Raw genomic sequence first — 20828 nt, 5'->3', positions numbered from 1 at the left:
TGTCTGTCTCTGAAGGTCATCTTCAACAAAGATCTGCAATGCCAGAGACCTGGGACTGAAACAGAAAGACTGAGGAAACACTAGAGTTTATCCTGAAGAACCCTACAACCTAAGAAAGAAGGACACTTGTCACACAGCACTTGGACTTGTTTTACATTTTCTATGCCCTAACAGAAGCCCAGTTCTTCACTCAAGACAACACAGCACTAATTATTTTGGACTGAAAATGCCAAGTCTATAGTGTTCTTCTATCAACAGATGCGCTCTTCTCTGCCACACTCCCACTTGCTTTTGACAATTATATTCTCAAACTTTACAAAAATATTTTATTAAGCATCTTCCAGTACTAGCAAGAACACTTAAGAATAACACTTAAGAATTTTTGTGGAAAATGTGATTCATATTTTTATCCCTGTTCACAAAACAACACAGAAGAGTAAGCACATTTTCTACAAAATGTTCTATTAAGTTCCATTTCACAGGGATAAAGTTATTGCCATTATTAAAACGAGCAAGTTGTTATCTTTTGATAACTTTATCATTGAAGCATGCAGAAGTAAACATTAGATGCATTAGACCATATCATTACAAATCTGTTCCAGAAGTGAACCATATTTGGAGAAATTCATGGTCTTAGTATCCTGGCATTATTAATGTGACTTCTTGGTACTATTTGAAACTACAAGTGTGATAGGTAAAACAAAATCCTAAAATGTGTTTGGTATAGATAAGGAGTAAGCTGTGCAATTGTGTTAATGCACATGAGATAAAGATCCAAGAGGTTGATGGTATCTGTGAAGTACTATTTAAACATAAAATACCTCAATGCTGAAATTCATGATACTCTAAATTTATCTGGTATATGGAATGCCCAAATCCAGTCATTCAGTGGTGCTATTCATTGTGGAACTATGTACACTTAGCTGCCAAACTACACATAAAACTTCAGAGTGTTCCAATATTTGTGTTGAGCCATAACAGTGACCAGGCCTATTTGTCTGCCTACTTGAGTCATTGGTGCAGCTACCGTCCACGTTGTCCAAATGGGGACCCTTGTCTTTATAACCAGTGAAGAAGCCTGATCCAGCAATAAGGAAAATAAGCCAGAGATGTTGTAAGTTGTAATTCAGGCACTCCAGAGATGAAATCAGGAAACTCAGTCAGGAGTTCAAGGCCAGCTGTGAGACCTCATCTCAGGAAGATAAAGAAAACAAGAAACAAAGACAAAACAAAATAAACAAAAAATTTAATAAAATCTCTTTGCTCCACTTCTTTTCCTTTGCTGTAGGATTTGCATTTAAAATGATTCAGTTTTTTTTCATTATTTATTTAATGAATGAGTGTGATGTGTACATCAGCAGTGTGGGATTCAGAAGGGGTAATCAGATATTCTTTAGTTGGATTGAGTTATGAGTTGCTCAAAGTGGGTACCGGGAAGTGAACTATTATTCTTTTTAAGAAAGTTGTATTTATATTATTTATTTAAATACACTGTAGCTGCCTTTAGACACACCAGAAGAGGACATCAGAGCCCATTACAGATGGTTGTGAGCCAACATGTGTTTACTGGGAATTGAACTCAGGACCTCTGGAAAAGCAGTCAGTGCTCTTAACCAATGAGCCATCTCTCCAGGAAGTGAATTCTTAACCTAAAAAATAGCAAGTGCTCTTAACCACTGAGCCATTGCTCCAGCCATAAATTGAATTAATAAACTATATTTGCATATAAATGTTATCCAAGTTGTTATATACCGTTGGAGTGCTTACTTTGCAGTGCATTTGGGTGATTATATACTGTTATGGAGAATAAGAGGTTGAGCTTTTTTGTTGGTGCTTAGTTATGTCTTCATTTTCAAGTAAAAATGAAAAACTGGTTAAGGTGTCCTGTTAGGATACTGTTGGGGGATACTGTGTTGTATTTACTAGCCTTAGGCTATTAAACATTCATGAAGAGTTAGATTATTTCAGAAGCTAGATAAGAAAACTTAAGCTGCAGATATAAAATTAGAAGTCATTAAGGAATAGATACTATTTAAGACCCCAGTGGATGGGATCTCCAAAGGACTGAGTGTGGGCAAAAATAGTTTGTTGCCTAAAAGTTCTGCAGTCACCTGATGTTTTAGTATTGACTGAAAAGGCACTGTCAGACATTGGGATTTCAATGTTGCCTGGAGGACCACAACCCACAGGAAGTGTTAATAAGTCATATTTGTGGTGAAACCGCTCAGCTATACACAAATGGTGCTTCCCTGTTGGAAGGGAAAAAGAATCAGCTCTGAAACCTGATCTGGTAGCTAATACCTGTAACCCTGGCCACTTCTGAGGCAGAGGCAGAAAGATCACAGGTTTGAGACCAGCCAAGACAAAGGGAAGGTTATGGGATGCTGGGATGTGGTGCCTAGATATGGTACTTCAATAGCCAGCTCTCCCACAAACGTATCAGACGTTTACTAACTGAAAACTATGACATATCTGTACTCCACAGCTGGACAACCAGCTGGGGTTTTTTTGGTTTGGGGCTTTTGGGGAGGGTGGGGGGTTAATCAATTATTATAACTTAATTTTTACTATCAATGAGATCGCAGAAAAGATTGTGTCCTAAGCACAAGTCAGAAAAATGGTGTTTACTAATTATGTAACATTTTCAAAAGCTCTCAGAAACTCCAATCTGTTCAAGTGAATATTAAGAAACATGGCATTTACCAAGTAGGACACCTTAATCTTTAATCTTTTGTCATAACCCAATGAAGACAAACAAACCAAAGTAACCATTGAAAACTTCATAAAAACTGCTCTTAGAAGCGCAGAAACGCTTTACGAGGGAGCAATGACTAAATGGTCACTGAAGGGACAAAAACTAACCTTAGGGGTCTATATTAGACTATAGAATATGAACTAGATGTATTCCTTCCCAGTCTTAAGACAAGACAAAACAAAAAACTCCACAAACTATAGGGACAAAATGAAAGCTTCTAAGTGAATCAAGACATTCAGTGTGGCAAACAGTAATCATGTAATTTTAGAATCTTGCTTTCAAATAACATTGGGCGTTTGACAACTACAGGAAATAAATTGCTGCACGTTAATTTAAACCATCTTTCGGTTTATCTTTATGCTTACCAAAAAAAAAAAGGCTACAAAGGACAAATCACATAGCAACTATTTCCCATCCTCACTGGATACTGCACATCAAAAACTACGCTACAGCGCTTCAGGGAGTTATGTGGGTGGCCCTGAAAAGGGCCTTTAGCAGTAATGGAGGAAAGCACTGGGGTTTAGCCGCCAAAGCCGTAGAGGGTGCGGCCCTGGCGTTTAAGCGCGTAGACCACGTCCATGGCGGTGACGGTCTTGCGCTTGGCGTGCTCCGTGTAGGTGACGGCGTCGCGGATCACGTTCTCCAGGAACACCTTCAGCACACCGCGGGTCTCCTCGTAGATGAGGCCGGAGATGCGCTTCACTCCTCCCCGCCGGGCCAGGCGGCGGATGGCGGGCTTGGTGATGCCCTGGATGTTGTCGCGCAGAACTTTGCGGTGGCGCTTAGCGCCGCCTTTGCCCAGACCCTTCCCGCCCTTGCCTCGGCCCGACATGACTGCACTCTGAGGAGCCCAGAGCAGCTATGCTAACACCGAGCCTGGGCGCCCGCTTTTATACGGCAGGGGGCGGACCGAAATGAGAACCTGCAAGGAGGAGGCGGCAATTTGCGCCCGCCGCCATGGGGGAAGGGAAGACTTAAAAAACAAAAAAAGGACTTTCTAACATGTAAAACGTGCTGTGAATTGCCTTGTGTTCTTTCTCTAACAGTGACCACATTTCAAATGATATTTTTAGTTAAAACTTTCAAAAAGCTATCGCATAAACCGGTGAATTATTCATCTGCATGACTTGGTGAGTCCTTTTAAATTTAAAGTCATTTTTCACATGTAAGTGAATTTTTCTTCACTATACTTAGGGTCGTTACTGAAATTCTATTGTGACCATATTAAATTAATTTTTATACTAAAATTTCATCGTCCCTATTGCCAACCTCATTTCTTCTCAAATATTTTCTATTTAATCAACTTTCACCAAATATTTTCAAGAAAATATCCAAGTGATAGTTTTGTGAAGTTTGAGCAAAATTTTTGAGGCTGGGGATTCAGCTGTGACTGCTACGCACAATACTGTATGTACAGTACAAGTAAAATGAACACTTTGTTTTTTAATCCCTGTAAAATTTTCCCCACAACTTCTAAATTAGTATCTATCAAGAAAATTCATGGAAAGAAACTGTATCTTCAAAGACTGGTTGACAAGAACTACATATATGAGAGGGATGCAAACTTAACAGTGAAACTGCAGTGTCATTTGTCCTGAGGCTGGTTGGCTTCTCTTTGGTACCTTTATGCTCCTGAATGTGATCCTCTATGTCTAACACTATGTGACTAATAGATAAAAACCGTTTGCAACCTCAACATAGCAGCCCAGTAGTTTCCACCAATCCAAAAGCCAAGAATGTCATCAGATAGTATCTGAGATCTATAGAAAATATTCTCCCACATGGCTGTAAATATCTCTCTGATGGGCTCAGGTCGCCTACCTCAAGTTAGTGTGGCAGTAGGGTCGGAGTCGGGTGGAGCTAGTCAGGATGATCACAAACGTGCAGCTCACCATCTTCCGCCAACAAGCTGGGCGTGTCGCTTTTCTTGCTTGTGGTCCTCTATCACTATGTGGCCGTAAATAACCCCAAGAAGCAGGAATGAAAGTGGCATTTTCTCCACCCCAGGCTTCCAGGGCAAGATGGAGGGTGTGAGGGGCCCTCACACTTCACTTCATCTCTCCTATCACAGCATACAAAGCAACTGCACCTGGATTTTTCCAAACAACTTTTATTTCCTCAAAGTCTTCCTTAACCCTATGGAACAAGAAGCTGCCACTGAATAGGGCCCAGTATAGAGGCTGCTTTCTTTTCTACTCCTTCCCCCAGTACAAATATTTATATATATATATATATATATATATATATATATATACATATATATATATATATATATACATATATATATATATATATATATATATATATATCTGATGTACCCATCAATGTGTTTAAACCCATCTTTACTCGTGGCATTGTTCTCTAACTTCATAAAACGTCCACGTTGGAGCATAAAATTTGGAGAAACCTCTAGAATACAGTGTTTCTTATTCCCTTTCAGGTGAGAGTTGTGTGGATTTTTGTTTTGTTTGTTGTTTTTCTGCCAGTCTCTCTGTCTCTGCCACCACCACCACCCCCCCCCCGTGTGTGTGTGTGTGTGTGTGTGTGTGTGTGTGTGTGTGTGTGTGTGTTTTCAACTATGCAGGCATTACGACCCAAAGTCACAGGGAGGTAGGAAGGGACAAACCATGAAGAGTCTTAGGGCTGTATCAGAGAGCAGTGAGGAGGCACATTAAGAGCCTGTCTTCTCCACTCAGTAGAGAAAACAAGGACTACACTGAAGACTGACTTTGGTGAGCCTGGAAGCAAGCAAATGGCTATTTTAGGAATCCAGGTAAAATGATGAGTTTGGCCTGAAAGCAAATGCTGGCACTTCTCCCTAGGTGTCCTGGAGGTAATATCATATCTCTGCTTTCTCTGAGGAAGACCAAGTCTCATGAGAAAAAGAAATTAACAATAAAAAGTGACAAAGCTAGAGTTTCTTACTCCTCTGAGTTTCAAATTTGTCATTTGAATACTATCAAACATGAAGATTTGATTATAGAATACCAAGCAAGCTGGGAGATGCAACAGGATATCTACATTTTTTGATTGGTGGTCTGATCATGTCTTCCATCAAGTTCCACATGTACAAGAATGATGTGTGTTCTATTTAGTCCATGTAACCGGAGTTTGGCTCAGGACATAACAGGTACTCAACATGTGAGATGACAGGAGATGGCCTTTGATTCTAGCTTCTCTCTGCCCTTTATTTCATTTTTTGATTTCATGTGCAAATTTGATGTCTCAGTGTCAGTGCCCAGGATGCCAAAACAGGATGTGTGACACCTAACTCTAACCCTGCAGGACTGGCCGCTTCTCTAGGCCCCCAAATGACTCTTTCAAAGTAACTACTATCCACATGTACTGAAAGTTGGCTTCAGATAAAATATAACTCTACTAATAAATTTAGTACATGATTTTAAAACATTTCCTTTCCAGAATTGCTAATTTCTACCTTTAGAAATACACTGAATTGTTTTTAAGTCCCTTGACAGCAGAGACTTTATTTTAAACTTTCTTTTCTTTAACCTCAGGCTCCTTAAAGCCTGTACCACCATAGTAAACTTTAACATGTGCATCCCAAGGTTCACTCAGTACCAACCCACGAAATACTTGCCCTAAACGCTTTACAAAACAAAGGCCAAGATGAAAAGGGGTAAAAGACTGAACAAAAGGCTGAGGCTAAAGGGTTGGAGATTTGGCTCAGTGGTAGAGCACTTGGCTAGCAAGCGCAAGGCCCTGGGTTCGGTCCCCAGCTCCGAAAAAAAGAAAAAAAAAAACGTTTTAAAATGGCTGAGGCTTAAAGAAATGACAGATTTTAACATAAGTCATTCTGTAAATGCTGAGTGAAAGAACAATCTATTAGATAACTTGCTATTCCTCCTAGAATGCTATACAAGAACAAACAATGATCTTTTAATAATACAGGGAACGTTCCTGGCCTGAAGCATTAGAACTTAAGAGGTACTAATACTTACTGGGCAGTAAATTAAAACTTGGCAGTTTGATTCATTAATCCTTGAGAATAAACCTAGGACTGGCTTAACTTAATGTTTCTCTGTCCATAGTGTTGCACTCATTGACCCAACTACCATTCTAATTAGCACAGCTCCTCCGTGTGTTCTTATAGGTGGCTCTGAAAAGAGCCTTTGGTGATCCCTGGTCTTACTTCCCCTTAGCCTTGTGGTGGCTCTCGGTCTTCTTGGGCAGCAGCACCGCCTGGATGTTTGGCAGAACGCCGCCCTGTGCGATGGTCACGCGGCCCAGCAGCTTGTTGAGCTCCTCGTCGTTGCGGATGGCCAGCTGCAGGTGGCGCGGGATGATGCGCGTCTTCTTGTTGTCCCTCGCTGCGTTGCCCGCCAGCTCCAGGATCTCGGCCGTCAGGTACTCCAGCACGGCCGCCAGGTACACCGGGGCGCCGGCGCCCACCCGCTCCGAATAGTTGCCCTTGCGCAGCAGACGGTGCACGCGGCCCACGGGAAACTGCAGGCCCGCCCGGGAGGACCGGGTCTTGGCCTTGGCGCGAGCCTTGCCGCCCTGCTTCCCACGTCCAGACATAGCAAAGAAACGAAAGCTAGAATCTACTCACTGAGAGAAGATACCGCTATGCTGTGGCACTTATACGCAACGCAGGGCGTGAAAAAGTAGCAATTTCATTGGTTACATGGAACTATTCGCCTAGACCAATAACACAGTTGGTTAGAAAAACCCTTGCTATGATTGGGTATTTAGTGGATGACGATTGTTAGTTCGCGCTAACCAAAGCCACAAGTTTCTTTAAAAGTCAGCCTGTGCAGAAACCGTACAGTTGTTCGGTCCTATTTTCCTTTGTTTGGTGGTTCATTTTCGCTATGCCTGAGCCCGCGAAGTCCGCTCCCGCCCCGAAGAAGGGCTCCAAGAAGGCCGTGACCAAGGCGCAGAAGAAGGACGGCAAGAAGCGCAAGCGCAGCCGCAAGGAGAGCTACTCGGTGTACGTGTACAAGGTGCTGAAGCAAGTGCACCCGGACACGGGCATCTCTTCTAAGGCCATGGGCATCATGAACTCGTTCGTGAACGACATCTTCGAGCGCATCGCGGGCGAGGCGTCGCGTCTAGCGCATTACAACAAGCGCTCGACCATCACGTCCCGGGAGATCCAGACGGCCGTGCGCCTGCTGCTGCCCGGGGAGCTGGCCAAGCACGCTGTGTCCGAGGGCACCAAGGCGGTCACCAAGTACACCAGCTCCAAGTGAGTTCATCTTAACTCACTCCTAACCCAAAGGCTCTTTTCAGAGCCACTCACCTTACTGAAAGAATGTTGCACTTCGAGTTTGCTTAGAAAGCTAAAGACTAAAGGAAGGTGACAATTGAAGAGGTTCGGTGAAATGCATGCCTAAGGGCCGAGTACAGACAACACTGCGTTTGAGTACAGTGCTCCGTAAACTTTTTCCTTTGGATTAATTTACCAAAACTGAAAGTTAGACTCATCTTTACAGTGTCCTGATTTGTGGCTTCGCTAGCCAATCGGCGTTTCGCGGGCAGTTTCAAAATTAAACGCCAGAGATAGTCGCGTTTGTTTCCCCATCATTCTTGGGGTTCTTCCTGCTCAGTGTTTCAACTGTTTCTGGTACTTAGGACAAATTTTAAAAAGGAAAAATCAGAAAGCCTTTCCCTGCTCATTCCGTAGTCTCACCTTGGATAATAAAAACGGGCTTTTCAGTTTAAAATATGCAATAGCTTAATTGAAACATTTTGAATCTTTTCTGGAATTTATATGAAAATGCTTCAAGTTTATTTTGCTCAATTCTTTTAGTAGTACATTTTTATATGGTTAATGTATTCTAGTGACTCCCAGATGTTCTCATTCTGAGCACATAAGCAATGGGAGATAATTTTGAATTTTTGTGCTTTTTTTTTTTTTTTTTTCCGGGGCTGGGGATTGAACCCAGGACCTTGCGCTTCCTAGGCAAGCGCTCTACCACTGAGCCAAATCCCCAACCCCATAATTTTGAATTTTTAAGGGATATGGCATTCTTTCAGACAAACTAGTAGAAATAGTTACATGTTCCTTTATTTTCTTTAAATGAATTAATCGGGGTAAATTAACAATGCATGTCATAAACAGAAGAAAACAGCTGAATAAATTATTTAATTTCAGAGTCGTGTTTCAGGAGGTCCACATAACAATAAATAGCATTTAATAAAATCAAAACCAAGTTAGTTTTGAAGTTCACTTAGATACGTCTGTGATTGCAAACTTTAATAATATTGATAAAGGAAAATGTAAAAATATTACGCGAAACTACTTTAACAAGTTCGGCTCAGATGACTGGGAAGCACAGAGCCTTTGAAATCTCTTTTTGGGAACAAATTTGCTTGTGGGTGTCTGACTTAATTTGTCATCTTTTTTGTCAGAAACGATATAGTATACATACAATAGAAAGGGAAAGAACCTGAGTAAAACTTCTAAGCTTCATATTTTTCATAAAGAAAAATTAATGAGAACCTAGTTTCTCTAAGTAGTCTTGTTTTCTTTTAGTAGGAGGAGGAAGAGAAGGTACTGATAGAGGCCAATAACATGGCTCATGGGTTCAGGTTTGAGCTAAAATTATGTGTGAAAGATCAGGATTAAGAAGAGGAAAGGACTCATCTTATGTGGGAAGCAGAGTACAAAGGCTTTATTTTTAACCATATTGTACCATTACAGTGCTGATTACAAAATAAATAGTACATAAGGTACCAAATATAGGGCTGGAGAGATGGCTCAGTGGTTAAGAGTACTGACTGCCCTTCCAGAGGTCCTGAGTGCAATTCCCAGCACATGGTGGTTTATAACCAGCTATTTGAGATCCGATGCCCTCTTCTGGTGTGTCTGAAGAGAACAACAGTGTAGTTGCATACATAAAATAAACAAGGACTTTAAAAAAAAAGGGTATCATGTCTTGTTTGTCTTTTGTTTTTCTTTTTTTTTTAACTGAACAAAAAGTAGTTTTTTCTATTACTAATTGATCCTTTTCCCAGAAAATAAATGAGAAAAACATGATGACTGGTCAAGGAAATACTTGCTGGAGTAGGAAGGTAGTAGACTTCCATAATTATACAAGCATCCTCCTTTTTTCCAGGGATGTCTGGCAAGTGTATTGTCCTGGCCTGATGTTAATTCAGCAAATCTTCATTTCCCCCTTTTCTGTTTAACGGTACTTTGTAATATAATGTTGAATAAAGACAATCGATGTTGAATTACTTTTTTGATGGTGGGAGAGGTTTTTTGGTCAGACTATTAAAAAAATAACAAAAACAAATATAACATAATCAATATAAACACTCTAAGATAGGAAGAGCTTGCAATCTTAAATCGATCCAATGCATTTGACTTAACCAAAGCACCAGTAATAAACACTTACCAATAATTTATCACCCGATAGTTTACACAATGTTGTACAAATATGTAATATCAGATTATAATTTAATATTTCCTGATCAAGGCTTCCATAAGTTAGTAAATGTTTTATAACCTTATCCCAGGGGATAAGGTCTCATTTCAATGCACAGGAGAAATAAAATTGCGCCACATTCCAATCATGTCTTAATAACAGTTGTCACCTAACATAATCATGGCTGACGCCAAGTCAGTGATTCCAGCATGCAGTGTACTGTCTAAATGTCTGTGCATGTTGCAGAAGTTTTCTGAGTCAGAATGAAGTCTTTGAATATAATGTGCATTCTGATTGCTTTGGTGTAGGTCTAGGCCAGCAGTGGTGGTGGTGGTAGAGATGTCAGTCATTCCCACCAGGATGACAATAATCAGTCCTTTCCTTCATTTGATCCAGTATGTGATAAACCATAGGCATGGAAGGAGGTCCTTGCCAAGCTCCAGCCATCTGTCCATCTGTCCATCTGTCCACACAGCCAAACACGAATCCAAGCTCAAAGGACAGAAATTCTCTGGGCACTCAAATTAACAATAGTTCCAGCATATAAACATGTTTATAAAGAACAACTGAAACAAGATACATATTTTTCAAACTGATTTCAAGTAGATTCTCCAGTCATGAACAAATAAGGAAGAGGAACACTTGCCACACTAAGATACATTTTTTTATACGTAAAAGAGAACATAGTCTTGTGGCTAATAGCATTTTTCCATATATTCCCTTTCAGGACCAAAAGTTATACAATGCCAATAATAATTTCCAAAGATATTCTTGAGTAGCTCCTCCCTCCATATGAGCAGAGGAAGGGGATATCCACCCCTATCATACTAAAACTTCAGACCAATTACTATGGATGGATGGTGTTATTATTGTTGTGAAGCTATCTTAATTCTTTGCCTTTCTGTTTGGTGTGAGAAAAACCTACAGGGCTCCAATCTATGAGCTGCCATAAGAACTCGCACCTCTGGTCCTCTACTTTGTTCCCAGTGTTTCTATTCACTTAACTCAGAGACAGACAACAGGAGTGTGGCAAGGGGGAAAATGAGGTGGGATGAAAAGTAGTAATGTTTCCTTTGAACCCTTCAGCTACTAAAATGAACAGCTTCTTCCCTTCAGTTTTTGTTCCAATTCAAATAATAGATAACCATCCCCTAGATATATTTTTCAAACAATGAGCCTCATGCCCAATATAAATATGAAGTATTTCAAGCCCTATTTCTTATGATGAATTCAAATCTGAATACACTTCAATGAGAAATAAAGAACCTCTACTGTCATGGGGTCCTGGAATTCAATTACAGACATTAATGTGGGTAGCCTTCCTGGGGGGTCTTACTCAGCACAGAGAGGAGAGCTTTCTTTCATTTCAGATAATGAACCATCTTTTCTCCTGCACTGACTAATTTTTTCAACTGCCCCCAGGTAGGAAACATCCACTATGGAAGGTAGTGGTTTCCCAATTTGTATTAGATGTCTGACCCAAAGTCAGATAAGCCGTTTGTTGAGAAGGCAAGTCAGGGACAAACTGGTCACATGTGGATTTCATCTGCCTTTCTGGAAATCAATGATCACCTGGATCTGTGTAAACATAAACAAACCCTTTCCCCATTTTATAACATTAATTTTTTCCATTTCTAAGTCTTCCTCATTATACCAAATAGATTGTAATATATTACCCGCAACACTTTCGCCAATAACAGTTGAATTTTAGCAAGCATAAAATCATCATTTTTACAATGCAAAAATTTTAAAGTAAATAATGAATCTAAAATGATGTTTGTAGAATTAAAGTCTATCTTTCTCCTTTTGTTTCACATCTCCTTTAATGTTCTGTTAGAAGTTTCAATGCTGGCCTGTCCTTGAGAGTCCTAAGGGATACTCATAATATATTTAATATTCCAATGTTGTAAAAATTCTTTAAGGTTCTGTGACATATAAACTAACATTCACCATTTTATTTTGTTAAGGAATACTAATAATATTAAAAGCTCCTTTTAAACATAATATAACTGATAAAGCCTTTTCATTATTTAATGCAGTAGTCTCTTGAAATGCTGAAAATGTATCTATAGAATTATGTATATATTGCAATTTCAAAAATTTTAATGTAGATTACATCCAATTGCTATATCTCATCTGATATTACCAGAAAGCAATCAGGGTCTATGAAATGTTTGACAAGTTTCACAATTTAAAGTTATTACTTACCATGCCTTGAGTTACAGGAAATGTTCTTTGTAAAGCTCACCAGTTAGCATGTGTATACAGGCATGAAACTTAGTAGCTTCAGGCAAAAAGTACAAGAATATAATTGAAATATATTAATTAAAAGAATCTGAGAATTGATTAGCATTGACCACAGAGCCCTGGAGATTGGTATATACTCTGATATGCATAATAAAATGTGGATTAATGTGATAAATTAGTAGTTGTTACAACTGTCAAAACAAATGTTTCTGTATCATCACGATAAAGAAAAAGAGTGTGAACATTTTGAAAAGTATATGATGCATATTGTGAGTCTGTAATAATGTTTAAGGGTTTCAAAAATCTGACAAGGAGGTAATAATAGCTGGAAACTTGGCCTTTTGCACAGATAAGGATGGGTTTATAATACTTTAGAAATATCTCTTCTTTTCATAAGAATATCCAATAATTCTAAATATATTAGCATCAGTAAATAAAATATATACTTCAATCAAAAGGTCTATGCTTAGTGATAGGACCAATAATAACACGTTTATTTTAAAAACTAAAGACATTTGTATTCGAATATTGATTATTTCTGGGTCCGGCATGGTCTTGGTGGGGACAGAATGACACAGTTCCTGCCCCTGGGACAGGGCCAGTGGAATGGACTCCAAGAGTGTGGATGGCAGACATGGACATAAAGCTTGTTCGTATAGTTTTGTACTTATTTTCACATTCCTCCGAGGAATGTCCTGTTAACGTTAATGAGTCCAGGAGGCAAAGGTGTGGCTAATATCTCAGCAAAATGGTAAACGCTGGGACCTTCAGGATAGCCCTTAAGGCTGTGAAAAAGAATTCTAAAAGCATGAGTTCAAAAATGTATAATTTCTCAACTATACAAAAAACATAAGGATGCAATATGTATTGTATAGGGAGCTTCACAGATCTAAAGGAACAAAGGCCACTACACTACAAACCAGCTTATCAGAAAGATACAAAGGCAAGGAGATTCCTGAGTTCAAGGTCAGCCTGGGACACAGCAAGGTTAGGCCTAGGTGTAGTAGAAATGGTAATTTCAAGACAGGGTCCCACCCAGCTATCTCACCACTTGTGTTTAACAGAGGAGCAGGCAGCTCTCTAAATTCTTTTGCAATATTAAAAGAAAATGTGTGTTTGCTATTCCCTATTCTTAGGATAATCAAAAGGAAAACCAGAGTAAATGACTGGATTGATATGTAAAAATAAGTAAAAGACTGGGCTTGTGACCTGTGGTAATGAGCTATCAAGAGAAAGTTTTTAGAATAGCAAAAGAGAACCACTTGGAGAACTGTGTCCAGCAGAATAAAACTAGAGTACTGTCTAGAAGTCTCCAGAGAAAAAGCAGGTCAGAGAGAAAGTAGAACAGAGAGGAAGCAAGCTGGAAAGCAGTCGTAGGCTGCCAGCTTGGACCCATGGCTTAACTTGAGTCGCTTGTCTCGCCGCTCCCAAACACTCCATGTCTCAGAACCCCTCTCCAGGACATGGCTAGTCTTTGTCAAATTATTAATTTTTTATATAATCACTTAAAGCAATCTGCTAATTTTCATTAATTTTCCAAAGAACCTGTTGTTACTTTCTTAGTTTAAATAAGAGATACGATTTTAAAAAGGAGCAGAGGATTTAACAGGGCTAATACGTTTTAAGTTAACTTTTTGTTATTGATTTTACAAACACTTTTAACCATACACAATAAGTTTACAAGTCCTTAGGTAAGTTTATATTTTTTAAAATGTTTCAGAGAGTTAAAGCCAAAAGTATGAGCAAAGCAAAGGTGATTTCCATGTAAGGGTCCGAACATCGCTGAAAGAAGCCCAGATAGTATACAAAACAAAGAGTGAATATTCTGTGAAAACAACCAACATTGGGGGGGTTGAAGGGTGGGAGGGGGGGTCAACTGATGAGAGAGGCTAACTCCATGACAGGCTTCAAATTGGCAGTTCAGGAGATTAGATAGACCTAAACCTCCAGGCTTCGGACATCTAGTCAGAAACTGCCCCACCACCTGGCCTACAGTAAGGACAATGGATCAGCAGTTTCCAGCCAGCCCTGAGCCTGGTAATAGAATATACTTAGGGATAAAGTAAGACAAAGTCTGCCTACCTCGGGATTCCCTAAAGGTGCTTTAAATTGGAACTGGGACCTCACTGGGGGGGGGGGGGGGGGGGGGTCTTGGTAATGGGAGACCCCAGCATGCTGGATACCCGCAGAATAAAACACTCATCGTGTTTATCTACTATTAGGGCATGGACCCTACACAACCATTCTTTAAATGGAGACACCAGACAAAGGCATGAAAGCCTTCTTATATGGAAGCGGAGAACTCTCTAGAAGGATAGGTAATCTAAAATTTCATTGGTGAGTGCTAGGGGTGGGGAGGTCACAGGTGATCAGTGGTCTACATTCCTATGTCATGAATGTTCAACCATGTTTTAAAAAAAAAATGGGGCTGCCCAGTCCAGATGTCCCATTGAGATAAGATATCTCCCCATTTTTGTGGTTATCCCCAGGCTGTTCTTTGGGAGAGAGTTTTATAATCTTGTTCTGGATTTTATGGTCTATTCCTGAAGCTGCTGCCTTACTGCCTTTTTTGAAATCAGGCCTGGTCCTCAAAATGGAGACAAATGGGGTTTATATTACCCTTTCATCTATTGAGAATAGTCTACCATTTGCTTGGTTTGATTTGGTTTGGTTTGGTTTTGGCTTTGGTTTTTGAGACAGGGTTTTCCTGTCCTGGAACTCACTCTGTAGACTAGGCTGGCCTGAAACTCAGAGATCCATCTGCCTCTGCTTCCCAAGTGATAAATAAAATTCTTTCCGGCTGTTGTGATGTTTTGTTTTGTTTTGTCTCAGTCCCAGAGTCAAATGACCTTTTGACCTATGACAGACATTTGAGGAAACTTTTTAAACTTGCTTAAGTCTGGAGAGGGGGAGCCATAACCCAACTCCAGAGCCAGCTGTTTAATAAAGTAGAACAGCATAAAACAATACTGTCCTCACCCAAAATACATCTGAATCCCTGCAAAATCAAGGGACCAGAAGGATGAACCAGTACAAAGAGAGAACAAAGGAGGCTGGGAAATGAGATTTTGTGGAACTTAAACAGTAGACTTGATTGAATGAACAAGCCAACTAGGGGACAGAGACTGAGCAAGCTCTAGGAAGCAGACAGAACTACAATAAAACTTATACATACAGACAAATACCAGACAACATAACTACATTTTAAGGGGTCCCAACTGGGATTCACTTGACCTTAACAAATATAAATAGTAATAATCAGACAATGTCAGGGCCCTCAACCAACATGGAACACTGATAAGCAAGGGCATCAAGAGATGCAGAGTTCCCCACTCTAGAGTCAACAGGGTGTCCCTGATTTAACCTACAGTGACAGTATCATCATTTCCTTGACTTTTCTCCAGCTGTAATACTAGCTTTTGCCACCATGCTCAGAATTATAAATAGCTCCAGCTTCTAGAAGTCATATGACGTTAAGCAGTAATTAGAGGTGAGTCTTTGTAACATTCTTTTAATGTAAATGAATGTATTCCATAAGTAACTACTAGATGTTTAAAATCTGTAAAAGTTTCATAAGTTAATAGAATATGGCTATAGTGTATTTATCCTTGAGAGCTTGGAGTAATTTGAGTCACAGTTACAGAAAATGTTTTTATATCTTTTTTGGGGGGAGGGGCTTCTTTTTATTGATTTTTTTTCATAAGGATTATAAGCAGGAGATCTGACATTACATTCCTTATTTATATCAGAAAATTAGGAGCTAATTGTTCAATTTTCATAATCCTTTATATTGACTTTTAGATGCTACTCTCCATTATCTGATTCATAACTTACAGATTTGTTATCAATTTCTATATTAAACTTCATTATTTGACTGCTTCATAATTACCACCCTATCCTTAAACTGATGCATATTTATTTTCTTTGTTCAGAAGAGGTTCTTGGTGTTTGGGGAAGGGAAGGTAATGGTTGAGATTACAACAGACACATAACCATCATTATTGTCTCTCTCTTGTTGTAACCATTTCAGGATTTGTCTGATTATTATTCCTTTCTATTATGTTATTTTATAATGGCTTTAAAGCCTAGAACATGTGAGCAAAGAGACCACTCAGGTATGGAAATGTCATGTACAGAGCCTGTTTAAAGGCTTTCAAAACCTAGTTCCATGTCTTACAATTAAGGACCACCCCCCTTCCATTCTGGATGAACCTGTAGCAATGTTTATGTACTTGCTGAAATAATTCTTTAGATATAGAATATTTTACCTTACCACCTAATCCTTTAATTGGGTCTTTTAATAAAACTATGTACTAGTTTTCAACAAAATTCCCCATAATTACCTTTGTTAGCATTCTAAGCTCCACCCCTCAGTTACTTAGCAACAGCCAGGTATGCCTGACACTATAAAAGGGGCTGCTCACTCCCTCCTCACTATTTTGCCCTCTTCTCCTCTTCCCCCTTTGTCCCTTCTCTCCCCATTCCCCTCCCTACTTTCTTTCTCTCCACATGTTCATGGCTGGCCTCTATTTCTCTTCTTCTCTCCTCTCCTCTCCTCTCCCCTCCCCTCCCCTCCGCTCTCCTCCCCTCCCCTCTCTTCTCTCTCTCTCTCTCTCTCTCTCTCTCTCTCTCTCTCTCTCTCTCTCCCCCTCTCTCCCTCTCTCTCTCTTTCTGCCTTTCTCTTCCCTACTACCCTCTTAACTCTCCTCCCCAAGCCCTGAATAAACTCTATTCTACACTATACCATCGTGTAGTTGATCCCTCAGGGGAAGAGATGTCTCAGCATAGGCCTACCGAGGCACCCCCTTCCCCATACCTCACCACACCTCCATAGAATATATCCCCCCGCCCCCGTTTATATAAACACATGAACCTGCCTTTTAAAAGCTTTTAAAACCTGATTCCATATTTTATCATTAAGACCCATCCTTCCATTCTGGTGGAGCCAATAGCAATGTTTCTTAACCTATTTAAAAAATTGTGGGAAAGTTTCATTTCTTACACATCCTCCATGTCCGTTAAATAGAGCATTGAACAGGTATACATACTGGTCTTCAATTGATGGAAAATTTCACATTTCTTTTCTTTTGATGCCGAAAGTTGTGATTACCTCTGAGCAGACTATTTCCCTTTGCTTTCTGGTGTTTTTCTCTCAGGCAGCATTGTTGGAGGTATTCTTGTTTTCTTTTAAAAGGAGGAAGAAAAGTAAAATTCTGGCAGAGGCCAGTAAAAAAAAAAAATGCTCATAGGCTCAGATTTCAGCTTAAAATAGGATTTAATGGCAATTCTAACATATCCTCCACAGTCTACAGACACTTAAGATGCCTTGACTAAGAATTCTGAGTCCCAGAAAGTGCTCTGATTATCCAAACATAGCTTAATTTCCATTGGTTTCTTCACAGTATTAGACGTGTGGGACTTATGCGTAGAGTATCAAGACATCTGTTCCTTTAGAGAATCCTAACACAGCTTCTATAGTCTGTGCCTGCTCCTACCCATCCCTGTCCTGCATATATTCTATCCTTTACAGCTCCATGAAACCTCATAAAACCTTCCAATACAATCATCATCTGTTCCTGTCAGTACCAGCTGGTTTCGTATGTCAACTTGACACAAGCTGGAGTTATCACAGAGAAAGGAGCCACCTTTGAGGAAATGCCTCTATGAGATCCAGCTGTAAAGCATTTTCTCAATTAGTAATTAAAGGTGGGTGGGCCCAGCCCATTGTGGGTGGTGCCATCTCTGGGCTGATAGTCTTGGGTTCCGTTAGAAAGCAGGCTGAGCAAACCAGGGGAAGCAAGCCAGTAAACAGCATCCCTCCATGGCCTCTGCATCAGCTCCTGCCTCCAAGGTCATGCCCTGTGTGAGTTCCTATCCTGACTTCCTTTGGTGATGAACAGCAACAGTGTAAGCTGAATAAACCCTTTCCTCCCCAACTTACTTCTTAGTCATGATGTTTTGTGCAGGAATACAAGTCCTGACTAAGACACTGTTTCAGACTTGCTGAACCCTTACAACCGCTTCTGAGGTTTTATGTGCTATGTCTCCTGTCCCTGGAGGTACCTTAAGCATGCTGTGCACCTCAAGCTTTGAGTCTTTCCCTGTGACTGAAATGCCTCTCTTCTTTTCCTCACTTCCTGCAGATTGTACCTAGATGACTACCCCACATAACCTAGCAAGCTTAATGGTAGCAATGAGTGAGTCTTCCTGTTGCAAAATTCCAAATTGTAACAACTTAGGGGGAGGGTTTATTTTCACTCCTGGTTTGAAGTGGTGTAATCCATCAGAGCAGAGGCGGCATGGTAACCATCCATCCCCATCCCGGCAGAAACACTCAAGACTTCCCTAGAGACCTCAGGCTACTGAAACTATGGGAAACTCCACCCCCAATTAAAACTGCCCTTTCGACCCCACCCTCCGGCCCCAAGGCTCATGCTGGGGAAAGGAAAGGTTAAAGTCCTTGTACCAGCTCTAGAAGAAACTTGGCTCCTTAGAAGAGGTTTTAAATAGTTCTGACAATGTATCAGCCACCTTATGGCAGCCAAGATAGTGATGGGCCCAGTGTTGACTAGGATACATTTTGATTAGGACTGCATATGTAGGTGAAAGGAAAATTATACAAATTTAAGGTTTAAAAATATAAAATTAAAAGAGTAAGCCCCAAAAGCCACAAACTCAGGAGTAGCAGGCCATAAAGATAAAGAAACGAAATACAAGAGAACTACTTTGCTTATCACCCGGTGTGAGTAACTGTTCTTTGTTCTGCCCCTGTGATGTTTATTTAAGCCCCTACTTGTGCTTTCCAGCCACTGCATCCTATAGAGAGCACTCCTGGAAACCGGCTGCCCAAGCCTAACCAGAGGTGTTTCAAATACAGATGCTTCATCAATTTTGACAAACTTTTAAAAATAATGAGGACCTGAAGACCCTACCCTTCTCCTGATTTAGTAACTCTGTTCCAGGAACCAGGGGGCCATAAAACCTTCTGGCGTCCCCTTAGCTCCTGGAGCCATAAAACAATCCTGTAACTTGTGGTGCCTTCCCCTTTGACATCCCCCATCCCCTGGGCTCACAGCCTCTGCCTTTAAATACTCTTTCTCCCAGCCTCTCAGGGTCGACACCTCTGTCTCCTGCGTGGGATATGTGTTGGCCCAGAGATCTCTGTAATAGGTCTCCGTAATAAACCTCGCCTTTGCTTATTACATCCAAAATGGTCTCTCTGTGTCTGGGGTCCGAGATTTCCCAAGACTTGAGTAAGGGTCTCTCTGCGTGGGATTTTTCATAGGCATATCCCTTCCCTTCTGTTTAAAACTTGCATCAGACAGGGGTTGGGGATTTAGCTCAGTGGTATAGCGCTTGCCTAGCAAGTGCAAGGCCCTGGGTTCGGTCCCCAGCTCTGAAAAAAAAGAAAAAAAAAAAAAAAAAAAAACTTGCATCAGACAATTTGAAAGGTTGCTGGACCTCCTCATTTGTTCCTCTTGCCAGTGTGGCCACAGTGAACAATCTTTCTCTGCAATTCTCTATGACAGTCCTTAATTATATGGAGAATGGATGGCCATGTCCACCTTGTTGTGGCCCAGGCTCTAACCATAAAGAGACAAATACTAAATAAACATAGTGTTCAAAATATGAAGTGTGTGTGGTATCGAAACTGGATAGGGCTCAGTGAACAACAAGGGAGGTTTCCATGCCACCACAATAGTAAAAGTGCCCATGTCCTCTGGCATACTGTGTGACACAAAATAGAAGTTCCTAGTAAACTAGTGGAAACTCAGAATGGTCCCAGGACAGGGTGGTGTCTGCTCTCCCACCACCACCACCACCCATCCCACCTGTCTTTATGAAAGTCCCCTCGAGTGCTGGCAGCCTGGCACACCCGCCCCCCATAGTGCCAGAGGGATGTTTGGCTACTCAAGAGCTCATGCTGATTCCCCAGTTGCCCAAAGGCTGTTAAAAAAAAAAAGGAAGGGGGGGGGGGAAATGAAGGAAAAGGAAAAAAAAGAAAAGAAAGAAGGAAGGAAGGAAGCTTGCTGCTTCGCAATAGAGTAGATCTGTGCCTCAATGCTGGTCTCCAGAGTCTGCTTCCTGGATTTGTGACTTTACATCCCAGGGCCCCTCCTGATCCCATTTCCCACAGTGAAGTAGCTGTCAGACTACATCCACACAGAAGCAGAAAGATTCATGCTAGTATTCACCTTGTTTTCTTGCTTTTATTTTTATTCAGTCTAAGACCCAGACCAAGCTTGGATTGGTACAACCCACATTCCAGATGTCACTATCCTCCTCAGACAAATGCTAGAAACCCAATCTCAGACACACATGGGGCAAGCCCCTTGGGTGATTCCAAATGCAGCCCTTCTGAAAATTAGCAGGAACCATAAGCATTGCATAGAAGTTTCCTTACATCCTTTAAACACAGCTTGCTGGAAGGC

At 40.6% G+C, this 20828-nt stretch overlaps 3 protein-coding genes and 1 pseudogene across 3 annotated transcripts; 2 read left to right on the top strand and 2 right to left on the bottom strand.

Annotated features, from left to right (window-relative positions):
- Positions 1 to 2719: 2719 nt before the first annotated feature.
- On the bottom strand, positions 2720 to 3621 carry LOC148000155 (histone H4). The gene has a single exon (XM_087591856.1). The coding sequence runs from the start codon at positions 3585 to 3587 to the stop codon at positions 3276 to 3278; it is 312 nt and encodes a 103-aa protein (XP_087447982.1). The 5' UTR covers positions 3588 to 3621; the 3' UTR covers positions 2720 to 3275.
- Positions 3622 to 4580: 959 nt separating this feature from the next.
- LOC148000154 (dolichyl-diphosphooligosaccharide--protein glycosyltransferase subunit 4-like) lies at positions 4581 to 4833 on the top strand (annotated as a pseudogene).
- Positions 4834 to 6865: 2032 nt separating this feature from the next.
- On the bottom strand, positions 6866 to 7326 carry hist1h2ail2 (histone cluster 1, H2ai-like2). Its single transcript, NM_001408761.1, is given in 1 exon segment — positions 6866 to 7326. A coding segment is annotated over 1 exon segment (393 nt). The 5' UTR covers positions 7295 to 7326; the 3' UTR covers positions 6866 to 6901.
- Positions 7327 to 7544: 218 nt separating this feature from the next.
- H2bcl1 (H2B clustered histone like 1) lies at positions 7545 to 8015 on the top strand. Its single transcript, NM_001409088.1, is given in 1 exon segment — positions 7545 to 8015. A coding segment is annotated over 1 exon segment (381 nt). The 5' UTR covers positions 7545 to 7587; the 3' UTR covers positions 7969 to 8015.
- The last annotated feature ends 12813 nt before the right edge of the window (positions 8016 to 20828 follow it).

This window comes from Rattus norvegicus, chromosome 17 (genome assembly GCF_021556685.1).
Source record: "Rattus norvegicus strain SHRSP/BbbUtx chromosome 17, alternate assembly SHRSP_T2T, whole genome shotgun sequence".
Taxonomy (NCBI): domain Eukaryota; kingdom Metazoa; phylum Chordata; class Mammalia; order Rodentia; family Muridae; genus Rattus; species Rattus norvegicus.
The sequence above is the reverse complement of the archived record's forward strand: the minus strand, read 5'-3'. Positions and strand labels throughout refer to the sequence as shown.